Below are 27,067 nucleotides of genomic sequence, written 5' to 3'. Positions count from 1 at the left end.
AAAGTAATTTTAGAAAATTTGGACATTATAAGTTTACTCAGATTCATAACTAATTAAACTAATTCTTATTATAAAATGTAGCAATACTTATGACATGGTATATAACATGGGAGCGTTAATATAATGTTTTGCCGGATTATTTTGTTCGTTTTTATGTAATTTGTAAATTTTCTATAATCGATTTTATTCATATGCAAACTATGTTACCATATTATTAAAATTGTATGCTCAATAAATTTAATTAAAATTAAAAATGTTTTTATAAATAAGGAATAGACACTACTACATTCAACACTTACATATAATGTTAAACTAATTATTGCATAAAATTAAAATTATTCATATACATTTATTAGTATTAAAAATTCACTTGAGCATTCATTTCATTCCTATAATAAAAAAAAAATCAAGAAAGAAAAATATAATATCTCCTTTTGTACTATCTAATATTGACTTCAATATATTATTGTTACATAGATTTTATTGAAATTATTTTGATTGCACAACTATAAAAATTACCAATATATTCATGCAACTATCAATTTGCGAATACATATTATATGCTCATAACTATGTATTTTAGTTAAATATTTTTGTATATATTTAAAGAATCTGCCAATAAGCATATTTTTATGAAATATAAATGTTCATATTTTCATGCCAAATGTGACTAATATATTAATGAAATACTATTGAATTGTGCGAACTGTTATATGAAAGAATGCAAGTAATTTTTTATATTGTTTAAGGTATTGATGACACAATTAAAAAAAAAAAATACTCATCTAAAATATTAAATGATATTAAAATAAAAAAATGTTTATCTTATAAAAAATTAAATAATATTGTTTGTTGAATATTTACAGACAAGGAACTGATGATTTTTATCTAAACATAAGTTATAATGTTAAATATAAATCAAATAAAATAAAAAGTATGATCCTATGAATACTAACATATTTAAAATATCATGTATTTACCACACATATTTAAAGTAAATATATGTAATTAGTTCTCAATTTCTAATCCTCTATATAAAATATTTACATTTACAATACTACTATAATAAAAACTAAATAATAATTTGAATCCGGATTTTGGCAGTTCTAAGTAAATATTTGTTAACAGTGTTTACCTATTTATTGCTTAATGTGTAATATCATTAATGTGATGTAATTCCTTAATCATGTAACTTATATAAATTATCTTAAATTATGTTAAATAATTGAAGTTTAAAATAAAATAAAAAAGTATATGTAGTTGCAATTTAATAAAATTTAATAATAATTCTAACAAAATAATAGTAATGGCTAATGATGTATCATGCCTATTATACGCCGAAATTCGGATTCTAATATCCACGTTTGCAAAATATCACAGATAATTATAGTACAAAATAAAATAAAGTAAAAAAGAAAAAAAAACATAAAGCTGCATATTTTAAACAGATCTCAAAGTGGTCCACAAAAAAAAGTATTCTAAATTGAGAAATCGTATTAAAGATCTTAGAGAAAACAAAACAGAAAAAATGTTTACATAAACATGATTCTACAAATGTTTATTTTCTGATAAATAATTTGAATCTATGTTTATATAGACATTTTATTTTAGATTTCCGAACACGATCATTAAATTCGTTGATTTTTTCTGCAACACTCTTATAACAAATTAATTGATGTTTTTCTCTAAACTCGGCAGTCTTTGGTGTTTACAAATTGAAATAGTCGACAAATATAATTATACTGTATCATTATATTACATGTAGGAACAATGGCTACATAAGCCACAAATCCAGGATTTGAGAAACGTTGTCGCACTAATAACATTTTGCTTTGACTATCCTCCAAAAAATTTTAGTAGAATAATATATATATTTCCAAGTATTAAATACTTTAATATTATACTGCCCAGTACACAAGAACGCGTTAACACGATTACTGTGTTTAAGCTTTTGAACACTGAAATATTGAACACAATATTGCAAAGAAAAATAATAAAATTATAAAGAGAATTGTGAAATAGATAGAAAGATTACTGTTATTAAATAAAAGCTTAATTTTGTTTTGTTAAACTTAAACCAAATATTTCAGAAGTGATACAATTAGATCAGGTATCATATCTATCACCCATATATTAATATTATTACTTAATGGGCACATAGGCTAGATAAAATATCAGGCAAAAAGATATTCATAAAATTCTTCTTTCTACCAAACATTTCCGTTGTATCAAACATTTTTTATACTTATAATCAATTAAAAAAAATTCTATTCTCTATATTCTTTTGTTTTTGACATAGTCAACTCAAAATAATCATTATCAGTATTTTTAAAATTTAATATTTAAACTAACATAAAAAATACAACAATCATTGTCATGTAATTAATTATTTCATTAAAGAGATGACTGAAACATATCATAATGTCTTTTCTAATAGAAAATTAATCAATGTTAATACATATTGATGTTCCTTTTTTAGCCTACTATTACCCTTTTGTAAGTATCACATTCATGTGGAAGAGATTAAAACTATTAACAACTTTTTTTCAATTTATATATGTTGAAGGAGTATCTACAATAGACAATGCCTTTATCCTGCATAAAACAAGAATAATATAAATACAAAATTACAATGTTTACAGAAACTTAGATGAGTATGTTGATTTTGATATAACATAACTTAGATAATCTTAATCAATTTATGAACGAAAATAATACATTTTACATTTGTATTTTTGTATTAGCAAATTCCAAATATGAAGAATATGTTCCCTTCTTACAAAAGATATTACAGTCAGTCTAATTAAATCAGTATTGCTCAACATATTACATTATCAATTAAGAACCACTTTGAAATGCTACTTTAAGAGATATGCAGGGTACTAATATATCTGCTACTTTTAAGACAATTTCTAATTATAAAGCACCGTAAAAATATCTTTAACACAGTTCTCTTAATTAAGAATCTTTCCATAGCTGATATAATTGCAGGAATGTAAAAATATGGAAACTGAATTAAAAAATCTGTACATTTGCAGTTTAAAGAGCACCATGGCTTCAGTCTATGTAGACAGTCCTTAGAACTTTCAACACTTCCCATCTTATACACCAATGCAATGGGAATACTGCTGAACAATAACACCTATAACTTTATCACACGAAGATAATTTAAAGTTAGATAATTACGGTATATTACATTTATGAATATGATAATGCTAACTGTAATATATACGCTTAGCAAAGTAAATGACCAGGCAGTTAATATTTTATCTCGAGCCCATTGTCATCTGGGAGTAGTTTCAGTATGCCTCATTTTATCAAATTGGCGTCGATAATGGGCACGTCCTCTACCTCTGTTACGGTGTCCATGATTATTATGCCCATGATGATTGTGATGAAATTGTCGTGGTTGGTTTTGAGTATTATTTGAAGATTGCTATAAAAAGTGTATGAAGTATCTAAACATAATGAAATTCAATGTTAAAAAATAATTTTATAAATGAACTGATTTACCACTTGAGTGACTGATTGCATAGATTGATTTGCATATGTGTTTAAGCTGGTGCTAGGTGGATTGAGTCTCTCTGTAGAAACAGCAGTATCGTCTTCGGTTCTTAGCAACATTTTTACTCCTTCTGCTTCTAAATCAATGATACCACCCCTCTGTTGTTGTCTCAAATATAATGCAGCCATTTGCTTTTGAAGCTCTTTTAATTCTGCAGTAACTGAAAAGTCTGTGGCAGCTTCCACATCTATAGGAGGTGGAGCTGACCATAAACTTTCAACATCACAATGTATAGATTCCCGACAAACGGGACAAATGGCCTAAATAAAAAATATCATTTACAAGTTCATTAGGAAGTATTATTTGCATGTATATTGAATATCTAAATTTTTTAATACCTGAAATTTATTAGTAGTGTCTTGTTGCCATTGCGGTAGCTTCTCTTGCTCTTCTCTATAATAACGTTCAGCTGCAGCAACATGTGCCGCTAAGCAATGGGAATGAAAGTAATGATAACACTCTGTTTTTGTAAATTCATCACCTTCTCGAAAACCATATAAGCAAACAGCGCATTGATCTGTAGGTAAGTTGCTTCTTGTAAGATGTTCTCTAATCATCTGATATTATAATAAAATTAGTTATATAATAAACATACATTACATAATTTATATAAGATATAAAAGAATTATAAAATATTTATATTATACCTCAATTAACTCAAACATTACTGGCTGTCCAATAAAATCTTTACATTTAGCTTCAGCGTCTGATTGCATTAACCTTACTGTATCTTCATCTAATCCTCTAGGATTTCTTAAGCTAATATTGGGAGATACATCCGGATAACCATAAGGTAATTGAACAACAAGTGTAACACAGACATATTGAGATTGTGAATCTTCTCCAGTCGAGGGGAATAAGATGGTTTCAATATATTCTGGCTCTCCTCTATAAACACAACGATCTATTAATGTGCGTTATGAGTCTAGTCAAAATATATAATAAAAGTTACAGTCAGCAAATATATAATTATATCAAGTTATAATTTTATATATTATTGTGACATTACTGTCATTGGCCCTTACAATTTTATTAAGGAATTGCAGCCTCTTTTGTAAAATTAAATAAAAAATTGCAAAATATTTCATTAGAGAATTTGAAATATTATAAAAAAAAAATTATTTTGCTACCTGTCATTTTCTTTTATGCTTAGTTCGTCATCCAATAAAATTGCTTTTAATGCTTCGATTTCATCAGTCACTCTGAAAGAACGAATAATCAAATATAGTACGATATTACGTACTTTCCAACTTATTCGATATTATGCTATTACCTTTCATCTACCATTGAATCTGACATTCTCCTGAAAACAAATATTTCTCACTCGTATTTCTTACTCTCCTTTTGACTATCTCGGGTACCTTACAAACGTCAATCGGCATATCAATATCAGCAACTTAAAATTCTACTTCTATCGTACGACTATTACCAACTAGACTGAAGTAAAGAAAAATTTGTGTAGTCTTCGTTATTTAAACCTTTTTATAAAAAGATATTTATACAAGATTATATTACATTATTTGTTATAACAACATAAGCAAACTGTATAATTAAATTCATTTTAATTGGAATGTAAGCAATTTAAATAAAAGGAAAACCTTTTGCCGGATTTCTAATTCAACTTTCAAATTCATTTCCTCCACCTATCAAAGAGTTCAAATGGCACCAATGCTATTTATACATTTATCGAAATATATTTAGATTATGAAAATCTAATACTGAATTAATTAGAAATTCATATAATTGTATTAAAAACAATTTATCTATTATAATATCTTATTTTTTTTAATACTTAGCAATTATCCAAATAATCCTTCTTTCTGACGCCATATTTCTATTTAAACGCGCCAATTTTTTTAAATACAAATCTTTTTTTTCGAAGCTACAGTAAATGTATTTTTTATTTATTATGTTTATGATAATCATGTTTGTTTCGTATCGTTATTACTATGTTTTTTAATGACATATTTTTGTTTATAATTTCTCTATGTATAAATATGATACATATTCTAAATTCAATGTAATATTTTACATATTCTAAATTCAATGTAATATTTTATATCTTTTATTTCAAACTAAATTCTTTGTTAAAGTATATATATAACAAATAACTATATAAATATATATATATATATTATTAAATATCAATATTTTTTTAAAATGTCTTGTATAAAATATTCATATGACAATAACGGTGGAGTTGCAGAAGCAATTGGAAATTGGGGGTTTTCTAATAGAACTTGTAGTAGTGGTCAAGAACTTCAACGTTTAAAATGTTTATTTGCAAAGATGGATTGTTTGTAAGAAAAATCTACTTGTAATATTTTTTTTCTTTTTAAAGAATTGATGTTAATTTCTAATCTATTCGAGGCGTACTACGAGACCTATGTCGTATGTTCAATATAATCGTAAAAATGATCCTGAAGCATGGCATGTTAAACCAAGTCCAGATGAATGTAAACCCCCGTGGACATTTCCCGAAAACAGACCTTTGATAACTTACGATTCAACGGCAAATATTATATTAACGTCCAGTTTTCATGATGTTGCATCTGATTTAATTTACAAGATACCTGGTAGAACGTATTTGTTGCAAGGTGTAAGTATAATGTTAAAAGATTATTTTTATACATACATGTGTATATATATATATATATATATATATATATATATATATATATGCGTGATTCATTAATTTTATTAAAAGTAAATAAAGAAACTTGATATATAAGAAAAATATACTTATCTTTGTTAATTTATTTTGTAGACATATAAGTGGTATCGAAGAGGTCCAGATTGTTGTCCACAACCAAGTTGTTTAGCACCTCAATGTAAACAATTATGTTACGTTTAAAAAATTGTAGATTTTACTTACAAATAGTACTTGTTTCATATTTCCGTATTTGCAGTTGTAAAAAATAAACTTTTTGCTGTCATAGAATTTTTAGGATATAGAAAAGTAATTGAAATTATCACTTGCAAAGATTTTATTACACCGCATTTCATTAAAGCAGAGCCTGTTACAGCGCGTCTATATATATATGTATATGTAAACACACCTATATATACACGCACATATATATACACACATAAGCATATATAACACTAAGGTACAGCATATAGCATTAGATAGGACTAACAGTATTTTTTAATTTGTATGGAAATTTCCCAAAAGAATCTTAATATAGGATATTACACAGGAATTTCTGGTATACGTGAAAAATCTACAAATATTTGCGTTAGTTAAAAAAAGAAACTGATTGACCCTTTTCAAGCGAAACGTCGGAGTAGTTCAGTTATGTGAGTCAAGGGATCTGATATTTCGCCAAGTAATCCTGCAATTGTGATTATACGTTATATATTAATAAGTATATAAAATAGAATAATATCTTAAAATTAAAAAATAAATAAGTAATAAATCAGCTTTTTGTAAATTTACCAAGAACGTCAAAAAATTCTTCAAATGATGCACAAGGCAACAATTCATCGCGATATGTTGCAAGGACTCTTTCCGAGGCTTTTAACATGGCTTCATCGTTATGCCTAATATATTCAGCTAAGATCGAAGGCCACTTTTCATCGTATGGCACATTTATTTTCTATAATAATCCAAAAAACAAGAATTAACTTTCAATGTATTTTTCAATCATATTCTATGGAAAAAAAAAAAAAATAGAATGATATTTACCCCAAAGAAATTAGTGTAGATACAATCGATAAGACCTAAAAATATCAGAGTACTTTTATAAACATTATATTCTTTCACTGTTGTGTCGAAAATATTTTTTGTTGCGACCGATGGGGATTCGTAACGTTGATGTGCGAGTACGATAAATCTGTTGAAAAATGCAACTTTATATTTTTTCCAGCGGCTAGGAGTCAACAAAAGAATTGAAAGCGTGCATTGATATAATGGCCCATCTGCTTCATAGCAATTTTCAAGCCATGCTGCACTAGCTGGAGATTCCAAATAAGTAACAAGAGTTTTATCTTCTCTACTAGCCGTACGTGTCCTGTTAATATAAAAAAAAAATTTAATAACGATAGGAATGTTTTAAAGAATTATTATAATTAAATACGAGTCAAATATATAAGTTAACTCTAGTTGAAAATTATTATAATATATAATAATAGTAATATTTACGTACGTATTAATTACATATAATGCCATGTGTATTAAATATGGAACCATATGCATATTGGATTGAGGACCACCACCTCCAGTATCCTCATGAAAACTTTTTTCTTGTGCAAAACGTAATAATAATAACTTTAAATCATGAATTGTGGATGGATAAGATATGTCACGATGACTCGTACACTCTTGCAAATACGTATTATGTCTTGCTAAACAACTGGCGAATGCTGATTCTGGCACTTGTGGACCCCACAGTGGAAGAAGTCCATTACATTTGGTATTAGCATTTTGTAAAGCTGCACTCTCCCATTCATCTCTGGCACGTGCCAAACGTACAGCTGACATATGACAGTCTACATGAACCACGTTAAAATGAGTTACTGTTGTATACCCAACAGTCTTTCTCTGTTTCGTTTCGAATTCTTCAACGTTACATCGTTTTGTAAATGTATAAATACCTAATACCTGCAATTAAAAGAAAGGAACATCGTTAAATTGATTAGTTTATTCGTATAATATAATAATTGTAATTAATATATCGATTATATAATTACCATATTGGGCTTAAATTTATAACCCTCGCGACAAATAACGCATACCAATCCACTTTCATCTCCCAAGTCTTCCATTTGTTGAAGAATTGTTCCACTAGCTGTTACTTGACCCTTATCATTGGTTTGCATACCAAGTGCTCCTAATTGTCTTTCTCGCATTGCCATGGCTAAACGTTTCTTTTCGCTGCGTGTATGTTGCCGAGCTTCTTCAATCAGTTGAGCAACACGTTTATTAGTACAAAGTGCTTCAAGTAAGTTCTCCGCCAATGAACCAACGTGTTCATCAGAAGATACTTGTTCCAATCTATGGATTATACTAATTGTAACTTGCGAGGCTGCCAATTGGGTTGGTTCATGATCCGTTGCTAGACCAGTAAGAAATCGTAAAATATATTTAAGCGCTGGTTTGGAAATAAAATCTTTCAATTCGTCGCTGTCCGTACGAAGCAAAGTAGGTTTAACACATGGTGCTTGTACAGTTATATATTCAAAAGCATCCTTTACTATATTCATATTAATAATATAATCTTTTAATGTATTTCCTATAGCATTACGTTCAATACCCTGTGTGAGGATGCAAAATAATTCGAGCTTCTGTTCATCCTCTGGTGTATGTTCAAAATCAAATTTGTAAAAATTGAGAACTGGTTTGAAGTAATCACATAATAAAGCCATTTTATCTTGATCGCCGTACGTGAGAGCCGCGAGGACCCTAGCAAGATGCGCTAGCACGTTACTACTTTGTCTCACTGCTGCGGATTGCGTACAAGAAAGAAGTGCTTTAATATGTTCTGGACCGCCAAGTGTACGTGAAAACGCTTCGAATGTGCTAAGAGGTTGAGAAGCTGCATTTGCCAATATCGTTTCCATTATATCCAAGAGTTGTTCCGTCACTTTAGATTGTGAATTATCAGATTCAGTTGCAAGACAACGTTGCAGAACATCTAACAGAACAGTAACTGCTCCTAATTCTGGCTTACTCAAAACATCTTGATTCTTCTTTACTTTTACACATAATCTAAATAATTTCAAAAGCACTTGAAGAAGTGGCCCAGCTCTAGTAACGTCTTGTATGGCTGCCAGTCTGTTTAACATAATGTGCAAACCTCCACAATCAGCTAATACATTAGCCATTTTATATACTTCTTCATTGTTTACTTCTTGTTCACTATTGGCATTTAAAGTTTCCACAAATTCTTCAGTCGCATCTCCAAGAAGTCCTCGCATTCTATATACTACGCGCATCGGATCAGATTCACCTCCTTCTGCAAGCCATACTTTTTTATATACTTCTTTGACTTGAAGGTCTAGACTAATAATCTTATTATTAACAAGAAGTTCCATTCCATTATCATCTTCCAATAAAGCTACTAATTCGCAATCTTGGCAGATCTTGTTTTTAACATCTCTCATTAATGGACCTAAACCAGGTTCTAAACTACTATATGGATTACCCAACATTCTTCCTTGTAAAAAGTCTTCCTGCTGAGGATCTTTCTCGAGTATCAGGAAAAACTCTCCAACATCGTTATCTTCTGGATAAATAATGGAACAAAGTCTTTCGAAAATAAATACAGGCGTGCGTACATCTTGAGGACTATATTTTTGCACAGTTTCAACGCACACAGCCATAAACGCCTTAGTTTCTTCCTCAGTTCCAGTAGTCATTTCTTCTAAAAGTTCTAATAGTTTTTCTTGTGTCTCGTCAATAAGTCTGGTTCTTTGAACGACAAGTCTTCTCAGTGATAAATAACCATTCAAAACTGCACCTACAAGTCTTCCTTTGTATTGTTGTTTTATATTTTCTTGTTCTAAGAAAGTTGCAAGTAATTCAGTTAACATTTTTAATGAGTATCCTTGAGCTAAATCACTAGTCAAGGTCATTTCTTCTAATCTATGTAATTCTTCTATTTCTCTTGTTAATAAAGCAGCCAGTAAAGTCATTACACCGCGAACAGCTAAGAATTGTTTCCAAGGTGGTTGTCTGATGAGACTCTCGTATAGTGCAAGAAATTCTGTACTACTTTCTCCAGCTGTGCGCATTTCTTCAAGATAACATGTCAGTAATACAAGAATTTCTTTCTTTCTTTCTGTACCTTGACAAAGACTTTCCACCATGTTACAAGCAACTTGTCGTGCCAAACGTGAACTAGGATTGAAAAGAACTTCTTTTAACCATGCACCATCTGCTAATTTAAGTTGTTGCATTCCATGATGTCTCATGCATCGATATTGCCATCTGCGTCCATATTTTTCCATAAGATACAATATACGAGTTTCACCTTTTTTCAAGGGTTTACTTGGCGTTGATTCTGTTTTCTTGGCAGGCATCCGTTGAAGCCATTCGGTATAAGAATGTTTAGCATCGCCATTGAGCCATTTTTCTACATCAATACTCACACCTTCTGGCGGCTGTACAGTTGCAACCGATTCAATAGTTTTATCCTTATTTTTCTTTGAAACTGGTTGCTCAGGTTTGATAAGACTTTGTAAAATTTTCAAACACGGCAATATAATACTATCCATGACAACAGGACTCTTCGATTCTTTGCATGCCATTAAAAATAGTTGCATGATACAACGCAGTTTTTGTTCCCAACATGAATCCTGTTTTTGTACGAGAGCCGCAAGTAATGCCATTTCGTGTCGGACAGCGATAGAAAGATCAGACGTTGCGACTCTTCCTCGTAACGTTAAAGTAATCCGTCCAGTTAAAAGAGAACATAGTTCTTTCGTAGATTGCGCATTATCTCTCGTAACAAGACAGAGCAATTGCCTAACTTCTTCTTGCATCTGTACTGTTCCTTTGCGTAAATTATGTTCTACAAGTTCCTGAATCAATCCTTGCCTACACAAAACATCTCTTGCAATAGTATTAGTAGCTAGAGCGCGTAGCAGTGTTAAACAATGTTCGGTTGCAGCCGAGGCACAACCATAACATCGTCCAGGTGGTGGAACAAACGTTTCACTTTTTACCGTGGTCTCATTTCTTGCGTAGGTAGTCGATTGATTTTGACCACGTTGATTTCTGTCATAGGCAACTAATTCTCGACGACAAGCCAATACCTTTTGTATGATCTTGCTCAATTCTTCAAAGGAAGTTTTACATTCTCCGCAATATCTTTGAGCCAATAATTGAATCGCACGATTTACTTGTGTATTGCCTGATATTTGAACTCCTTCCTCCAATCCTCGATCCAATCGATGTTCTGATATTTTAACGAGTAACATTTCTAAAGTAGGCTTGTGAGATATCAGAGTTTTATAAACCCTATCAGCTTTTTCTAGTAAAGTATTAATGCTCACTGCTGCTTTCTTTCTGTCATCGTCATTTTCTATAGGATCGACAGCACAGCAAGGACGAGCAGTTAACGTATAATCAAATTTGGCATATTTACAAAAACCGCAGGAATGACATAAGAATGGATCTTTTTCGTCATAATTAATAGCTCGACATTTGTGACATTGAAATACGTTTTCTCCACAATTTGCACAAACACCTGGATTTGCTGGTACACTAGCAGAACACCGTGGACATTGTAGAGTTTCCGAAGAAGCTTGTATATTTTCGTAAAAGTCGGCATATTCGATCATCAAATTACAAGCCACTATTGGCAATGGGAATTCCATTTTTATTTCTGTTTGTCCTTGAGATAATGAGATTTGTTTAGCCTTATGCCACATTGCAGGCTTATTTTTCAATTCGACCACTGCTTGGACAGATCGATTATTGTAATAAACGTTGATAGTACGCACCATCTTTGTCCTTTTTAAATCGCCAATACGTAAAGTTATTCGACTTATAGTGTGGCTACCAATTAATTTAACAATTTGAGTTGTTGTTGTAAATTTAGAATCGACCTTGATTGATGAAAGTTTAATAGTAGCCATTGGTACTTCTGGATTATTACAAACAAGACACGGCTCACTTTCCAAATAATAACCATCCAATTCTACATACTGAGCTAAATTTGCATAGAGATTTGCATTTGGATGTTGGGCAAGTAATTGATTTTGTGCACGTAAAACTGTAACTGCTTGTTCCATATATGAATACATCTTTTTTCCAGTATGAGGTGTTTTTAAAGAGAAATATCCTAATAAATCAACAAATTGTGCAGCTTTACGTCCGTAAGCTGGAAGCAAAGGCCATAAACGCCAAAGAATATCTAATAAACGTTCTTGATCAGCTGGACCACAATTCCTGAAAATAAAGTTAATTCATAAAAATGATCTCGAATACTATTGCTACTATCATTATTTTTTATTAAAAATAACACATTAATATTATTGTCATACTTGTATATAGCCAGTATAAGTGAATGTGCCTGCCAACGAACGTTCGTATTATTAGTTTCCAATAAAAATGTTTGTATAAACTTTGTCAGTAATGCGGGTGACACTTGTTTCTGAATTTGTTCTACCAAAGTAAGACATTGTGCTTCTTCAAACTTTGCTTCTGTATCAGAATCTTCAGATTTTTCTCGATCACGGCGTTCTTTGGTTGATGATTTAGTATCCTATATTAATAAATTAAGAATATTAAAAGAATATTTTTGGATACCTATCATCATCGTTATTACTATTTTCAATATCTATTATTTTAAATTTTACCTTTGCTTTATTATCTTTTGTTTCTTTCGATTTATTGTTTGAACATATAGCACACTGCAATAACTGAAGTACCGTAGAACTTACACCTTCGTCCAAAAGAGTAGATACAGAGAAAAGATATGCTAAAACGGTATTTTGATTCAAACAAAATCTTTGCCAATTACCAGTACGACTACTTGCTATTTCAACGCAATACTTTAAATGTTCGATTAATTCTACTAATGAATCATAAGAAAGATTGATGGAATGAGGATGTAATTGTTGTGGATCATATCCTCCAGTAGTACAACATTGCTGTACTGCCTGTAAAGTAGTAAAAAACAAAATTAATTTTATCTTATTTAGGATCTATTTTCTAACTTTGAAAAGTGAATAACATTCTTCAATAAAACACTTATAATTACCTGTATATGAGAAATAAGAGCATGTAAGTCACGCAACTGTCTGTATTTTTCTTTGTTGCCGCATATAAATAATAGCAATTTTCGTACTTGTCTTCTTACAAATGGTGTTTGATAGAGCATCATATACTCGCACAAATATAAATACCAGGGCTGTGTACATTACATCAGTTTTGTTTAATTAAGATATTTTATTTAACTACTAACTTATATCGTTATAACGAATATAATTACCTGATCAAATGCTGGTTGAATTGTGTTACTTTCAGAATATTTATGTACTTGATATGGTAAACGCAAAACCATTTCTGTCAATAGTTGAGGGTATGGTTCAAATACATCTCCAGCGTGTCCTTTCACATACTGTCGCAAAAAGAATGGCGACATATCAGGCGGTGAACTTGTTAAGTGTTCTTTAAGTAATAAGCCACCAATCATATTCCCGGTTTCCTCGCTAGATGTTCTAGATATAAATGTTATAAATTATATATATGAACACAATAAATCTGTATATTATTTGCTACAAAGAAAGACGTACGTTTTCCAATATTCTAATAATGCTTTCAATAACGTCAGACAATAATCTATAACACCTGCTTTGCTAAGTATTGTAGCAACCGTTTGTGAAACGAAATTTGGATTTTCTGATGGGGATTTAGTATTATATTTTGAACGAGACATTAAGACACCTGTAAGTGAAAAAATAAAATTATTAAAAAAATAGTTTGTTTGTAATATAAAAAAAAAAAAAAAATCATTATGTACGTATACTAACTGAGTAACCGCATGATAACCAAATGGACTTCTTTTTTATTAGTACGTTGACAAATATTGTTTGTATCAGGCTTATCCATTTCTAATTCTTTCACCAACATATGAATTAAGCGTTCTACACACGCTCTATCCCTCTCATCTTGACCATCCAAATCAGATGTTAACATTAAAATAACCTACATAGATACGATTATAAAGTTTAGTAAGAAAAATATTTTTAAGACAATAATACTAAAGATAAAAAATTACGTACTTGCATATATGGTATTACGAGTACGCCAGGAACATTTGTTAAATCAGGTATAAATTGTGTAAGCTTATCCAATAGTAGAAGTTGTATAGAATGAAGTTTTGTTGCTCCTTCCACACTTGTATCACATTCTTGCTCATTACCCTGTTCTTGTTCAGTACTTTCTTGTTCTGTTGTCTATTAACAATTTCATGAATGTTTAGTAAATTTGTTTGCATTTTGTTCTACTAAAAAATATTTATATTCATAATAGAATAACTTACAACGATAGAAGTAGTAGCGCCTACAGAAGTAGTTTCAGTACGCGTTGCTTGATTGGCACTAACTCCAACTGGAGCTACATCAGCAGCTGCATTGTCCCCATATGCGGAACTTCTTCCTGAAACATTATGCTCTCCTGCCATGCTATCAACAGCACTTCCTCCACTTTCGCTTCCACTGCTTTCACTACCTTTGCTACCACGACTGCCGCCCTATCACAAAAAAGATATTTAAAGAAAATTCTTAAACGATAGTACACAATGTTATATTAATCCTAAATATTCTTTTCCGCTATTCATCGTATAACAATTATTAAAAACGAATAATTACTTGTTCAGCTGGTGATGTTCTCAAAGTACTACCATCAGTAGCAGCTGTTGATCCTTCATCATCTGAACCACCTGCAGATGCAGTTGTATCAGAATAATGACCTCCTTCGTGACCCTGAAGAAGAATGAATACAATAAATAATTTCACTGTTATATATGATTATACACGTATGTTGTCGCACATTTATTCGTTATAAATTACCTGGGCTGTATTTAGAGTTTGTACCATTCCCTGAGCAGCCAAAGCTTGTATGTTTTGAAGGATAGATCCACCTAAATTTCGCAAAGTTTCAAAACCTTGCCTTAAAGTTTCTATATCGGCAGAATCTTCATGATCTTCTAAACTTAATGCAATTGCGATCTGAACTACTGTTTCATCTGCATCAGGAGGAATACCAAGCAATTGTTGTAAACTACCGGGTCCAAGGAACGCTTCGAGAGGATTAGCTCTTCCATCAGCAGGTCCTTGATTAGCAATTGCTCCAAGAAGAGCTACTACTTGATCTACAGCTTCAACGTGATATTGTTGTTCAGGTTCTCGTGTTGCAGTACTTTGTGATGGTCGCGAGGTTGCTGGTGCAGGTTGCTCTTCCGTTTCTACAGTTGTACCTGTATTATATACATATAATTATTATCGCTTATAATTAACAATCGAGTAAATTTAATTATAATATTCTTATTATTATATCCTTTTTTGTAGATATAATGTATTCTTCACTGTATTTTATACCTGGAGTGTTACAATTAGGTGGACTCGGTATATATACCCGCCTCCTTTTATATCTCGGTCTTAATACTCTTATTATAGCATGCTTAGCACTGAAACTGATTGTTGTATCCGAAGATAATAGTAATTGTAAATATAATTTTGCAGCCAGAGGCGTATTGCCATCCACATCGCATGTAGTAAATGCATGAATAATTTCGACAAGTGCATGAACTGTTGCTTCAGTATGTGTTAATCCTGGAACTACAACTGGTGCAAGAGCCATGTTCTTTGGATATGCTGCATGTAACAGCCATAAAACTTCTGTAAGTTGTATGACTAAGTGTTGATTGCCGTCTGTACTTGTAAGATTTTTCATGTTCAAACGATCAGCTTCGAAGATGGGTACTGAAATTAAACATGAAAACATATTACTAATATTTTCTTAATTAAATCATCAAATTGTCTTGTATTATTAAATTATTAGTTTAATTACTTTTACTTTCATCCATGGATTTATTAGTATATTGTTCTGCAAATTTGGCAAGATTGTTTGCTCTGCATATAGCAATTCCTCTTACAATAAGTACGAGTCTGTAGAAATTTTCTGCATCTATATCACGTGAATCCTCAATTTCTCTCATTGTTTTTAATGTCTCAAGTACATGTACAAGTAAAACCTGATCCTATAAACGAAAATTATTAATAAATATAATTTATTTCTGTATCTCTTTCTCTTTTTCTTTAGCTTTTTATTAATTAAATATATTTCTAGAAAATCTTACTTTATGGAAGTGATACATTTGTTTAGAACTATATAGTGCAGCGAGTAGTGCTGTTGTATTCACTTGCACTAATGGAGGTGTTGGTAATACTAGAAGTCGTGATGCCATGTCAACTGCCGCTGTTCTTAATGGTAACTTATTATCGTCGTTCGAAGATAAGTTGAAAGACAACTCCAAAACTTCCAGGATACTTGAAACCATCCTGTAAAATAATTCAGAATCACGTATATATTACACAGTAATTAATTTTTATTTTATATACATTAACACTACTATATTTTATATATTTATATATATTCATATTTCTTACCTTTCTACATTGACAGAATTGTCCTTTGTCAATCTGTGGCATCGTAATAATAAAACGATATCTTTATATAAACTGATTCAATTTAAACTAACATATTTATAAATAAGAACTTACCTGTCAATAGAAGATAAAGGTGCTGGAGAAACGATAGTATTGTCTGTCTCATTGCTAATAGCAGGTATGTGAGCTGATGTAGACTGACCACCAGGTAGAATTTCCTCTGTTTCTTCTGGCCAACCAAACGCATCTTTAGTTTTTCCATATCTAGTAAAAATAATAAAGTTTTACTAAAATTTATATTTCTATATATTTCAATTAAATATAAAAATAAGAGCAATTGTAAAATAAAAACTATTTAAAATAATATTAATAATAATAATAATAATAACAACAAACATTTTTATGGAGTCAACCATTATGACACCTTCAGGATCTTGAGAAGGACCAAAAGTGATAGTCAATTTTTTGTCAGCCAACAAACTTTCTTCCCTTGTTAAAGGAATATCAAACCACCGACTTCTAGTCAATGTAGTACGTATAGTCCTACCAAATACCTACAACAACAGATAAATAATTAATATGTTTAGAATATATTTTGACTTTTGTATCAATCGACAATCGATAATTTATTAACTTACTACAACATATAAAGGTGCCCTCTGAATATCTTGACTTCCAAGTAATACTCTTATTCCAGTCATGACTAGAATCGCGTCGTTATTAGTAACTTCTACATTAAATCCCATAGCTTTTGTGGAAACAACGTACATTCCAGTTGTATTTAAACGATGCTTAATTTGCGCTACATTATAAATCTGCAGAAGATCGTTGCCACCATATTCAACATCATTCATAACTTGGCAGTGTTCAAAAAAGTCGATAGGAAATGTAACGGAACCAGTTGGTTTGGTTGTTTTATTTGTTTTCTTTTTTCTTGTTGGCTTAATTCCTGTTATTGTACAATTTGGTTGTATAGCAGATGACATCCAAAATCCTGTTTGTTCCATTCCAGCCATATAAATTCTTAAACTTCCATCTTCACACAGCAATATCAATGTTGTACGATGTTCTGCATTTGAACTTGGATGTCTGATGGCAACCATATCCATAATTTTTGCTTTTGCTGGTAAAACTTTAATCTCTTGGATCATAATAACGTCTGGTTTGATCATTAATATCACTGGATTATTACTTGTTTGTAGAACAGAGCAAACTAATCCAGGATGATTGACAACTTCACTCCACTGACAGAGAGGCTGTGGTTGGTTATTATTAGATTTATTTCCGTTTGTTTTATTACTGCTAAGATTTATTTGAAACACGACTGTAATGTCAGAATCAGTATTTTTTAAAGGTGCAATAAAACTTTTGCCACACGCATAACTGAAGAATAGTAACTGTAATGCATGTGAATAATAAACTGATACTCCACCACCGCCAACTTGTCCATTATCTTTTATCTCGGGATGATAAACATCCAATGTATTAGTGACATAAAATGGACCATCTTTAGCTAAACTTTCTCCATCCATTGCTTGACTGTAAATATATCCGACAGAAGACATTAGTAACAAATGAAATACACCATTTTCAGTGTGTATAAATGTACAGTCTCTTATTTTGCCTGTTGGTACTAGAAAATAATATTGAGGACTCAATGTATCCTTTGCAAGATCATAAATTTTTACAAAATCTGCTGTAACTAATGCCAATTGAGTTTGACAACCAGGAAGCCATAAAGCTTTTATAATAAAATTTCCAGTTTCAAGTTGAGGATGCAAAACTAAATGGTCAGATACTGTTCCAGAACTGTTGAAAGTAAGTACATGACAATCCTTGAAACCACAGACTGCTAAGAAATCTTCATTCCATTGATTTCCTGTTATTGAAAGCACAGTGAAAGGAATTGGTGCAGATGCTAATCTGGTCAATGTGAGTTTTCGCTTAGAAGAATCAGCTTGTTTCAATAAAGCACTAAGTTGTAACACTGTTATTTTTCCTTTTTCATGTGAAACTGCTAAATGTTGCCTTTTACCATGTGGGGATGATAAACAACACATCGCAACACGTCGTATCATATGCGCTGATAAAAGTTGTCTAATGGTCTGTCCTTGATCACCCGAATAATTCATTCTTACATTTTCAAAAGCACCTTCCTGAGATCCTAATGTTGGTAACATAAGTTGATTTGTATGTTCAAATTTCTTTTCTAAAGTATGTAACTGCCTAAGAGCTTTCTGTGCTCGTGCATGACAGCCGACTGGAGAATTCTGTTGACAACAAGCATCTACTGCAGGTATCAATGCATAAATTAAATCCATTAATGATGAAACTAATCCACTCTTCCATAAATGTGACTGTACCCATTCTTTGGAACTTTCAAGTTGTTTCGCTAAACGATCTTGCTTTTGTTTATCACGTCCAGTTCTCTCATGTTTATCATAGAAATGTACAGGACTTGAAGTCTTTTGTCGTAAACTACTAGTGAGAAGTGCATTGTTCTCTACAGGTGCGCCAATATTATTATATGACACATTATTACTTGCTTGATGTTCTGATGTTTGAGGACTACGTTTTATTAGTGCTTGACAAGATCCATCATCTTTGGCACCACAGTCACAGAAAAAATTTCCATACTTTGCATATGTAACATCATGTCCTCTATGGCAAACACGTGCACAAACCGTACAAACACCAACACCATCCACCATATTACAGGTGTGGCAGTGATACCAATGTTGATTCATAAACTCCTTCTGAGTGATGGTAAAAGTACATAATTTATTGCAAAGACTATCTTCATCAGAATCCTCTACTGCACTGTCATCTTCCTCATGTGGAATTTCATCCAACCAATCACTATCATTAATATCATTGATTGGTGTTATACCTTCCCAAGGTGGACTAGTAGCTCGATCCAATGCTTGTATTTGTGGACAAACTGCATTTGCTACATCAGCTATATAGTTTAACATGCAACATCCACCTTCAATATATGGTGATGACTTGTCTAGAGTTTGTGGATCTTTGTTCATTAATTGTTCCTTGCAAAGTTCAACCCATTCTGTTGTTGCTTTAAATAACATTATATGACCTTTATCGGATCCAACATCAGCCAATGTTGACATAATGTGCATTAATTCTGAGAAACCATTGCTTTCAATTGCAGGGGATAAAATATGATAACCCAATGGTATAAGTGCCTGTAGAATAGTCACTGCAACATCTTCATTTGTAGTACTTCTTTCTTTTACAATATAATTTGTAAGTGCACATAAAAATCGACTATTTTCGTGTACTGAATGCTGATCATCATTTGTGTTTGTGACTTGATTACTACCAACAGAGCCATCGGATAATAAAATCGCCCATTGAACTTGTTCACTGTTAGATGCGTTGTTCACATCTTCCACTTTCTGCCCATCTTCTGCACTACCAGATGCAGCTACCAATGAATTAGCAGTAACTACTGTAGGCGTTTGAATGTTTGTAGAAGATGCACTTGGTGATGTGTTGGACACTCCAAGGATAACATGTCGTAACCACATCTGAAGTTTTGCATTAGGGATGTTAGTAATGTTTAAAACAGATTTACAAAGCCGTTCCACAGCTTCATCATGTCCCTTTTCAGCTACTTTAAAAAGTGCATTGAAAAAGTGTAAAACGTGAGTACTAAACTGTTGAGTAAGTCGTGGTGATATTATTGATAATAAAACAGCCACAAGAGTATGATTTGCATTTGGTGCAAAAAATAAATCTAAGGCTTTGTGCCCAACTTGTTTATCCAATAAATCTTCCCAATATTTAATGCAACGTTTCAAAATTTTTTCGTCGACTGATATGCCAATAGATTCGTCCGTATTATTTGTATATTCAATAATTAAATTATATGTATGGTTCAATACGAATAAATGTTCTCGTAATTGTCGTGCTTCGCTATCGTTATCGCCTATCAATTTTGTTAATATTTTTCCTGACATTTCTTGAAGATACTCCATGCGTGCATCCATTGATAAAGAAATTAATATATCTACAGCTTGAGTGTGTACATCAGACTGTTCTGGCACTGTTGTAGGAGTTACATATTCTATCATAAATGTGATCAGAGAATGGAGCAGATTCTTTAAAGATGGATTAATAGAAAATGTTGGATATTCGGAAAGTGAATTGATATGGTGATTCACTGTTGTTAAAATGTAACTTTCAGCAGGTATTATATCATTGGCATATGTATTCCATGGTACATGTGCAACATTGATAGATTTCCATTTATCTAATATGGATCTGACATTGTTGGGCAAGTACGTTACTAACGATGCTTCTACTGCCCAATTTGCACCTGCTATAAAAATAATATTGTCAATTATCAAATAATCTTGCAAATTGTACTTGCTCTGTACGTCTGAAGAATCGAGCATTTGATACAATATGCTTGATTGACAGGATCGTAAAATAGCTTCTGTTAATGATAGAAAATGTGGTAAAATATCAACTATTATCTTATTCAAATTTGATGAGTTAAAATCTGAAATTTGCGAGCACTTAGAAGCTTCAATATTATCAGTAGGACTCTTAGATATACTTTCATCCATAAGAACTTGTAACTTCCCAATAATTGCAGCTAGTATACATAAAGAGCTCAGCTTTGGTAATGACTCTTTTGGCATTATCTTTGATTCAGTACTTATATCTGGTTTTAAAGACGTAATGCAGTTTTTGGCAAGTGTAATGTCATATTTCAATGAATTCACAGTTGACGATACTGTTTTTAATAAATTTTCAGCGTATTGTGTATATATTCCTTGCTTAACCAAGCAGTCTTTCATCCATCCAGTAAAAGTTTTATAAGCAGTTCTAGGTCCCCAGATCAAAGAATGAAGTAACATTGGACCAGCTGGTATCTCTTCTCCTAAAGCAAGTTTGTCCATATATGGTGTAGAAGGAGGCAACATTAATAATAATCGCCAACATATAGAAAAACAATATTGAATAGCACATAGCCCAGTAAACGTCATTTTATCTTTACTATCAGATGTTGTTTTTCTGGGCATATCTGTTTGCATCAAAACATTGAGGATATCTATCAATGCATCAACTAATAGAGGATATTTCATTTTATCTGGTGTACCCAAAATAAAATTACAAGCCTGTAAGTTTAAAGAAAACAAAAAATATTAGTAAAATATAATTAGTAGCTACTTCAATAAATACTGTAAAATGAAATTTTAAAAATGATAACCAACCAATCCATCTAATTTGGGTGTATCTTGATTATTAAAGTCAGCAGTGGACAAATTATAAAAACGAGGCTTCATAGAGAATTCGTCTTGTGAACAAAATTTACGATAATTGTCTTCAATTTCCGCCCATGGTGTAAATATTCTGGATGCTTGTTTATTACCATCTTTTACATCCGACACTAAACTCGTTGCAGAAAACAGATTCCATTGTACCTGAACAATATAATATTATAATTTTATGAATACTTTATACATTTACAGAATTAATTACAATACATGTTATAAAAATTTCTATGTACGAGATGTTTACTACCAGTCAGATGTCATTATCAGTCTGCTGGCCCTGGTATCTCTTTCTTATTTTATTAAAGATTGGGATTATTTTTGCATCTGGTTAGTTTCATATACCGATATATGATATCTTATTAGATAAATAAATATTTATATAATAAAATATATATAAATGATATATAAATTATATATTTTAATAAAATTATAACAAAACTACCAAATGCTTTTAAAAATATAAACCTGGATCATTATTTTAATTCCTACCTGTTCAAGTAATGTAGGAGGTGCATCATAAAGATGTTCCATAAGATACTCCAACAAAAGTAATAAACGCGATAAATGTAATAATTGATAATCTTTCATTGGTGTCTTAACAGCTTCGCTACAACGAACTGCACCACTGCCAGTTAAAAGTAATACCGATTTTTTTTGCATTAAATTAAGACAATGAAATAAAAACAAAACTAATTGCGCATGTTCGACGTTTAAATCTAAAAATATTAATTAAATCATTAGTTATGTTCACAATTACCAAGTAATATATTTTCAAATAATAAAATACATTTTATACAAACCTTCATTCTCAGCTTCAAATGTTGTTGGTGGATTACATACATTTTCAACCAAGGTCGTTACTAATCTATGCCATATACTTATACACGCAGCTTCTTTTTCTGCTTGAGGTTTTAATAATAGTACCTATAAATTAATACATTCGTAAGAATTTGATATATTTATTAATTATTAAGTATTAAATTAATTCAATATCAAAGTTAAGAACCTGTGCTAAAACACTGAGTGTTCTAGGATACACTTGTAAAGGCCAAGTGGAAGTTGTACTGGTTTCAATAGACCAAGGATTTACACTTAGATGTTGAAGTAAAGTATTTTGTAAACTTTCACTTAATGTATTATGTGCAAGTAAATTATGGGTATAACAACTTAAAGCCTGTGAAAACTCAGAATATAATGCACCTAAAGTTGCACCATAAAATACTGAAATAGTTCCTATAAAATATAAAACATATTAAATAATGACATATATTAAAGATATAGATAAAATATTGTTCAATTATATAACTGTTAACCTGTTTCGGTTCTAGCAGTTTCATGGTCCAAATCTCTTATTATAGCTGCTAATATAACCATTTGTTGCTCTACCAATCCATTAACAACATACTCACGGACGTACGCACTCCTACTACCAATTAAGTGTTGGTTCATAAATTGAAAGATTTTGGTTGCCAATGAAATGTACTGTAACAATATTAAAATATTGTTAATATATTTAAGTCATATACACATGCTTTGTTATAAAATATGAAAACCAAACTTTTTAATAAGAAAAATTATTAATAACATACACCATGTGGTTCTCGATTATCTGGAACAATGATAATTGCAGTGTGTTCGGCACTTGCTTCATTGTTTGGTTCTTTAGTGGCATTTGCAGGTGGCCCATCAGAAGGAGCCAGAGTTTCCTCAAACCACAGACCCAAAATAGGTTCGCTGTCCTCCTCTACCGACATAACAGTTTGTTCTATATCATGAAGATATACCAGGAAGTTAGTAACAGCAACAAAGTATAGAAACGGGAATACAACTTTGAAACTGAATAAAATGATACAATAGCTACCATTTCATTAATAAGCATATATGAAGCTTAAGATATATTTAAATTCTTAGATAATTATCTCTCTTTTTTATTATATAATTTAAATATGTAATATAATTAAATATGGTTCACAGAAAAGAAAAACGCTTTATATATATAATAGATAATAAATAAAATTGTAGATATAAAATGTAGGTTAAAATGGATTAACATTTAGTACAAATATATAAATGATTTATACAGTTACCTTCATCTGTTGAGTTCTCTGAACAGCTTAAAAGATCTTCATAATATGTGGTAGAGTCAGATTGACTTAAAGTATCACCTTCTAGAGGATGCTTCTGTATTCTTTTTAATGTACAAGCCTATAAATTGAAATACATTATAAATTTGTCTAAAATCATTTCTTTAAAATCATTTGTATTTATTATTTTAGGATAACATTGATATGTTACCTTTCTGTAACTAATAGTTGCTAAATAAAATAGTAAGTGATTAAGAGGTACAGCTTGTAGGAATGTAACTGCTCTTTGAAGTGCAGTAGCAGTAGATAAGATATCTAATGGTGCTGGTTCAGGAGTAGAAGAATCTGTACTGGCTTCTATAGATACATCTTCAAGGAGAGCACTCATCAAGGTTAGTGCATGCGATGCCAATGCCACCGACAATACTCCAAATCCTTGTTGACTAGAAATTTAGATGTTTATATTTTCACTGTTTCATTAGAAATGATTTTCTTATCCAAATAATAAATAATATCTATAAAAGCAATAAATATTCATTACACTTTCATCAAGTTTACACGACCAGTTCCATCTCTTGCTTTACTTGGTGATTTTCCTTTTTCATCTTTCACTTTATCTGCTGCACTAAAACTGCTTACTGACAATTGAGCTTGCAAACCAGCAACCAATAACCAAACTCCAATCAATAGATGATTTTGAAGAATCTATTAATTAAAATGAAAATTATAATAAATATTATAAAATATTAATGAATATTATAAAGACAATCAACTCACATGTCCACCAGCACGTGTACTATTTTTTATTATATTTGAAACTAATCCAAATATCTCTAAACTTTTCTCTACAACAGTTATGGCTAATGCATCATATTCTTCCTGAATTCTACCTGCATCCTCTGCATTTTTTGTGCCCTGGTTAGCTTGAGTATTTCCAGAAGTATTTGTACTGCATTTAGGAGACACAGCATTTGTAATTCCAACGATACTTGATGCAGCTGCATTTGTAATTGAGCAGTACAAACAAGACATAGCTAGTGTTGATAATTTTTCTAACTTTACATGTGTCAATGGTTCAAACACAGGTAATGATAATACACTATGCACAATGTTTATGTCATTAACTACTAAATGCAAGCTGTGTCGTATTATATGAGCATCAGTAGCATTTGCAGGTAAACTGAAACTTTTTTTATTTAAATATGTTTGATATTTGCGAGCATATCTTGATACGTGAGGAAGATTAGCACACATATCCAATAATATATCACCTGCACCCATACTTTGAAGAGTGCCTATATTATTTGCTATAAACATCATCTGTAATAAAAAACATCAAATGTTTTAACGTCAAATATTTAATATCAAATAATACAAAAATAAAAAATGATAAAAATTAACCTTTGTATCTGTATGAATCTCGTTGTTTGCGGTATCAGTTGAATTTTTATTAGTACCTTCAGCAAAATTTTCAGTAATAAAAGATACAGGTTGTGCAAAATCTTGTAATGGCATTGTTAATTGCTCAAGAATACTGCTGGATAAATCACTATGTGTACGTTTTGTCTCTTTTACACATTGTGCAGAAGTATCTTTTTCTTTTCCAGGTTGTGAAGGTACCTTAATTTGTGAAGGTACTTTTGCATTCTGTATCATTGTGATCAATGCTGTCTCTTCTGTTGAAGAAAGTAAGGTTTGTCCAGTACATAAAGCACGTATCGGAAGAAGTAACTGTTTAGTAGTTACAACAGTTGATGCATTAGTGTCTCCAGGATTAGTCTGTTGTTGTCGTAATATACGAACAAGATACTGAAGTAGGATCTTGCATGCTTGACATACTGTAGGTATTTGACTCTTAACATCTATAAGGATATAAGAATATAAAATTTTATATTCATATATAAAGATATATCATATATAGAAAATAATTCAGTATTTTATATATACAAGATATCCAGTAGCTTCTATAAAACAAGATCAAATAAAACATATGTTTATATGAACTTTTTCCATGTTTTCATATACAGAATCTATCATTATAGCAATTTCTTAAAGCTATAGGATACTCTGTATATACATCTATTTTATATTTGGTATTGTATTAAATACAATGAAAATGAAACAATTATCAATATTCAAACCATAAAATGAAATATGAAAGCATATAAGTTATACAACTTAAATGTAATAAAAAATATACTTGAACAATAAAATCTTCATAAAAAAATTATATTGAAACATTATATGATTTTTTCCATTTTTTATGAATTGTATACTTTTAAAATTAACTTTAGTTTCACGTAAACGATTCGTTTATAAACGTTATATAGGATATACTTTCTAAGAAAAAATTGAAACACTTACAGGAATTAGCAAAATTACTAATGTACTCTGCAGAAAGCGCAGCGACAGACGTGTAGAATGTTTCATACTGTTCTTCATATTCGATAAATTTATTCTCACTGTGAAGCACAAAAAAATCATATCAATCAACAAAAAGATACTTGTATTTATCTTTATCACGCTGAACATCCATTTCTGTTCTGTCACCTCGAGTTAACTACTTGTGGAATTATAAGACATTATATCAAGAAAGTATGTTATTTCGATCAACCATACTTACTTTTTTACGATATTCTTTATAAGTTCTATAACGCTATTTTTATTTAAGGAACCAGACGATGCGACTAGTATTGGTTTTATAGCCGAGAACCACTCGTCGTTACCACCACTTTTCGCCGCCATTTTAAAGACTGATTCAATAGCTGTCGTAAGCCGAACGAAATCAGAATAGAATACGAACAGGGTTACCAATCTAAAAAATAAATTGTTCATTATTACAAACTATCCTATTACTAACGTATGCTCTAAACGATTGACTAAGTAAAATATATCAATTATCAATTAATAATATATTTTGTTATAATATGCAATAAAATATTCTTTAGCAATTTTCATCTTTTGTTCCATAATTAAAAATCATCCATTAT

The 27,067-nt window shown here is 30.9% G+C and overlaps 3 protein-coding genes across 6 annotated transcripts; 1 reads left to right on the top strand and 2 right to left on the bottom strand.

Moving 5' to 3' along the window:
* Nucleotides 1-1,678: 1,678 nt before the first annotated feature.
* On the bottom strand, nucleotides 1,679-5,103 carry LOC127068212 (E3 ubiquitin-protein ligase RNF25). Its single transcript, XM_051004044.1, has 6 exons — nucleotides 4,839-5,103; nucleotides 4,696-4,767; nucleotides 4,213-4,453; nucleotides 3,904-4,122; nucleotides 3,514-3,825; nucleotides 1,679-3,436 (listed from the first exon to the last, which is right to left on the bottom strand). Exons 1-6 carry the CDS (start codon nucleotides 4,862-4,864, stop codon nucleotides 3,284-3,286), a joined length of 1,023 nt encoding a protein of 340 aa, XP_050860001.1. The 5' UTR covers nucleotides 4,865-5,103; the 3' UTR covers nucleotides 1,679-3,283.
* Nucleotides 5,104-5,584: 481 nt separating this feature from the next.
* LOC127068011 (uncharacterized) lies at nucleotides 5,585-6,900 on the top strand. Its single transcript, XM_051003564.1, has 3 exons — nucleotides 5,585-5,865; nucleotides 5,936-6,164; nucleotides 6,333-6,900. The coding sequence occupies exons 1-3, from the start codon at nucleotides 5,726-5,728 to the stop codon at nucleotides 6,417-6,419; spliced, it is 456 nt and encodes a 151-aa protein (XP_050859521.1). The 5' UTR covers nucleotides 5,585-5,725; the 3' UTR covers nucleotides 6,420-6,900.
* Nucleotides 6,535-26,839, bottom strand: LOC127067999 (protein purity of essence). Of its 4 annotated transcripts, none has more exons than XM_051003534.1 (35): nucleotides 26,701-26,839; nucleotides 26,442-26,539; nucleotides 25,479-25,939; nucleotides 24,855-25,397; nucleotides 24,619-24,782; nucleotides 24,289-24,520; nucleotides 24,081-24,198; nucleotides 23,583-23,758; nucleotides 23,307-23,475; nucleotides 23,000-23,226; nucleotides 22,794-22,917; nucleotides 22,483-22,709; nucleotides 21,931-22,140; nucleotides 17,326-21,834; nucleotides 17,084-17,241; nucleotides 16,802-16,951; nucleotides 16,688-16,720; nucleotides 16,378-16,579; nucleotides 16,089-16,278; nucleotides 15,617-16,000; nucleotides 15,089-15,495; nucleotides 14,888-15,001; nucleotides 14,560-14,769; nucleotides 14,300-14,473; nucleotides 14,048-14,222; nucleotides 13,811-13,961; nucleotides 13,507-13,735; nucleotides 13,276-13,425; nucleotides 12,872-13,174; nucleotides 12,557-12,777; nucleotides 8,258-12,461; nucleotides 7,714-8,168; nucleotides 7,254-7,578; nucleotides 7,005-7,164; nucleotides 6,535-6,900 (listed from the first exon to the last, which is right to left on the bottom strand). In XM_051003534.1, the coding sequence occupies exons 1-35, from the start codon at nucleotides 26,820-26,822 to the stop codon at nucleotides 6,836-6,838; spliced, it is 15,840 nt and encodes a 5,279-aa protein (XP_050859491.1). In that variant the 5' UTR covers nucleotides 26,823-26,839; the 3' UTR covers nucleotides 6,535-6,835. The 4 variants fall into 4 exon arrangements, with proteins under 4 accessions (XP_050859491.1, XP_050859492.1, XP_050859494.1 ...); XM_051003535.1 differs by having other exon boundaries at nucleotides 23,583-23,737; XM_051003537.1 differs by lacking the exon at nucleotides 16,688-16,720.
* Between the last annotated feature and the right edge of the window lie 228 nt (nucleotides 26,840-27,067).

This window comes from Vespula vulgaris, chromosome 12 (assembly GCF_905475345.1).
Source record: "Vespula vulgaris chromosome 12, iyVesVulg1.1, whole genome shotgun sequence".
In the NCBI taxonomy this organism is placed as follows: domain Eukaryota; kingdom Metazoa; phylum Arthropoda; class Insecta; order Hymenoptera; family Vespidae; genus Vespula; species Vespula vulgaris.
This window is presented reverse-complemented; position numbering and strand designations above follow the sequence as displayed.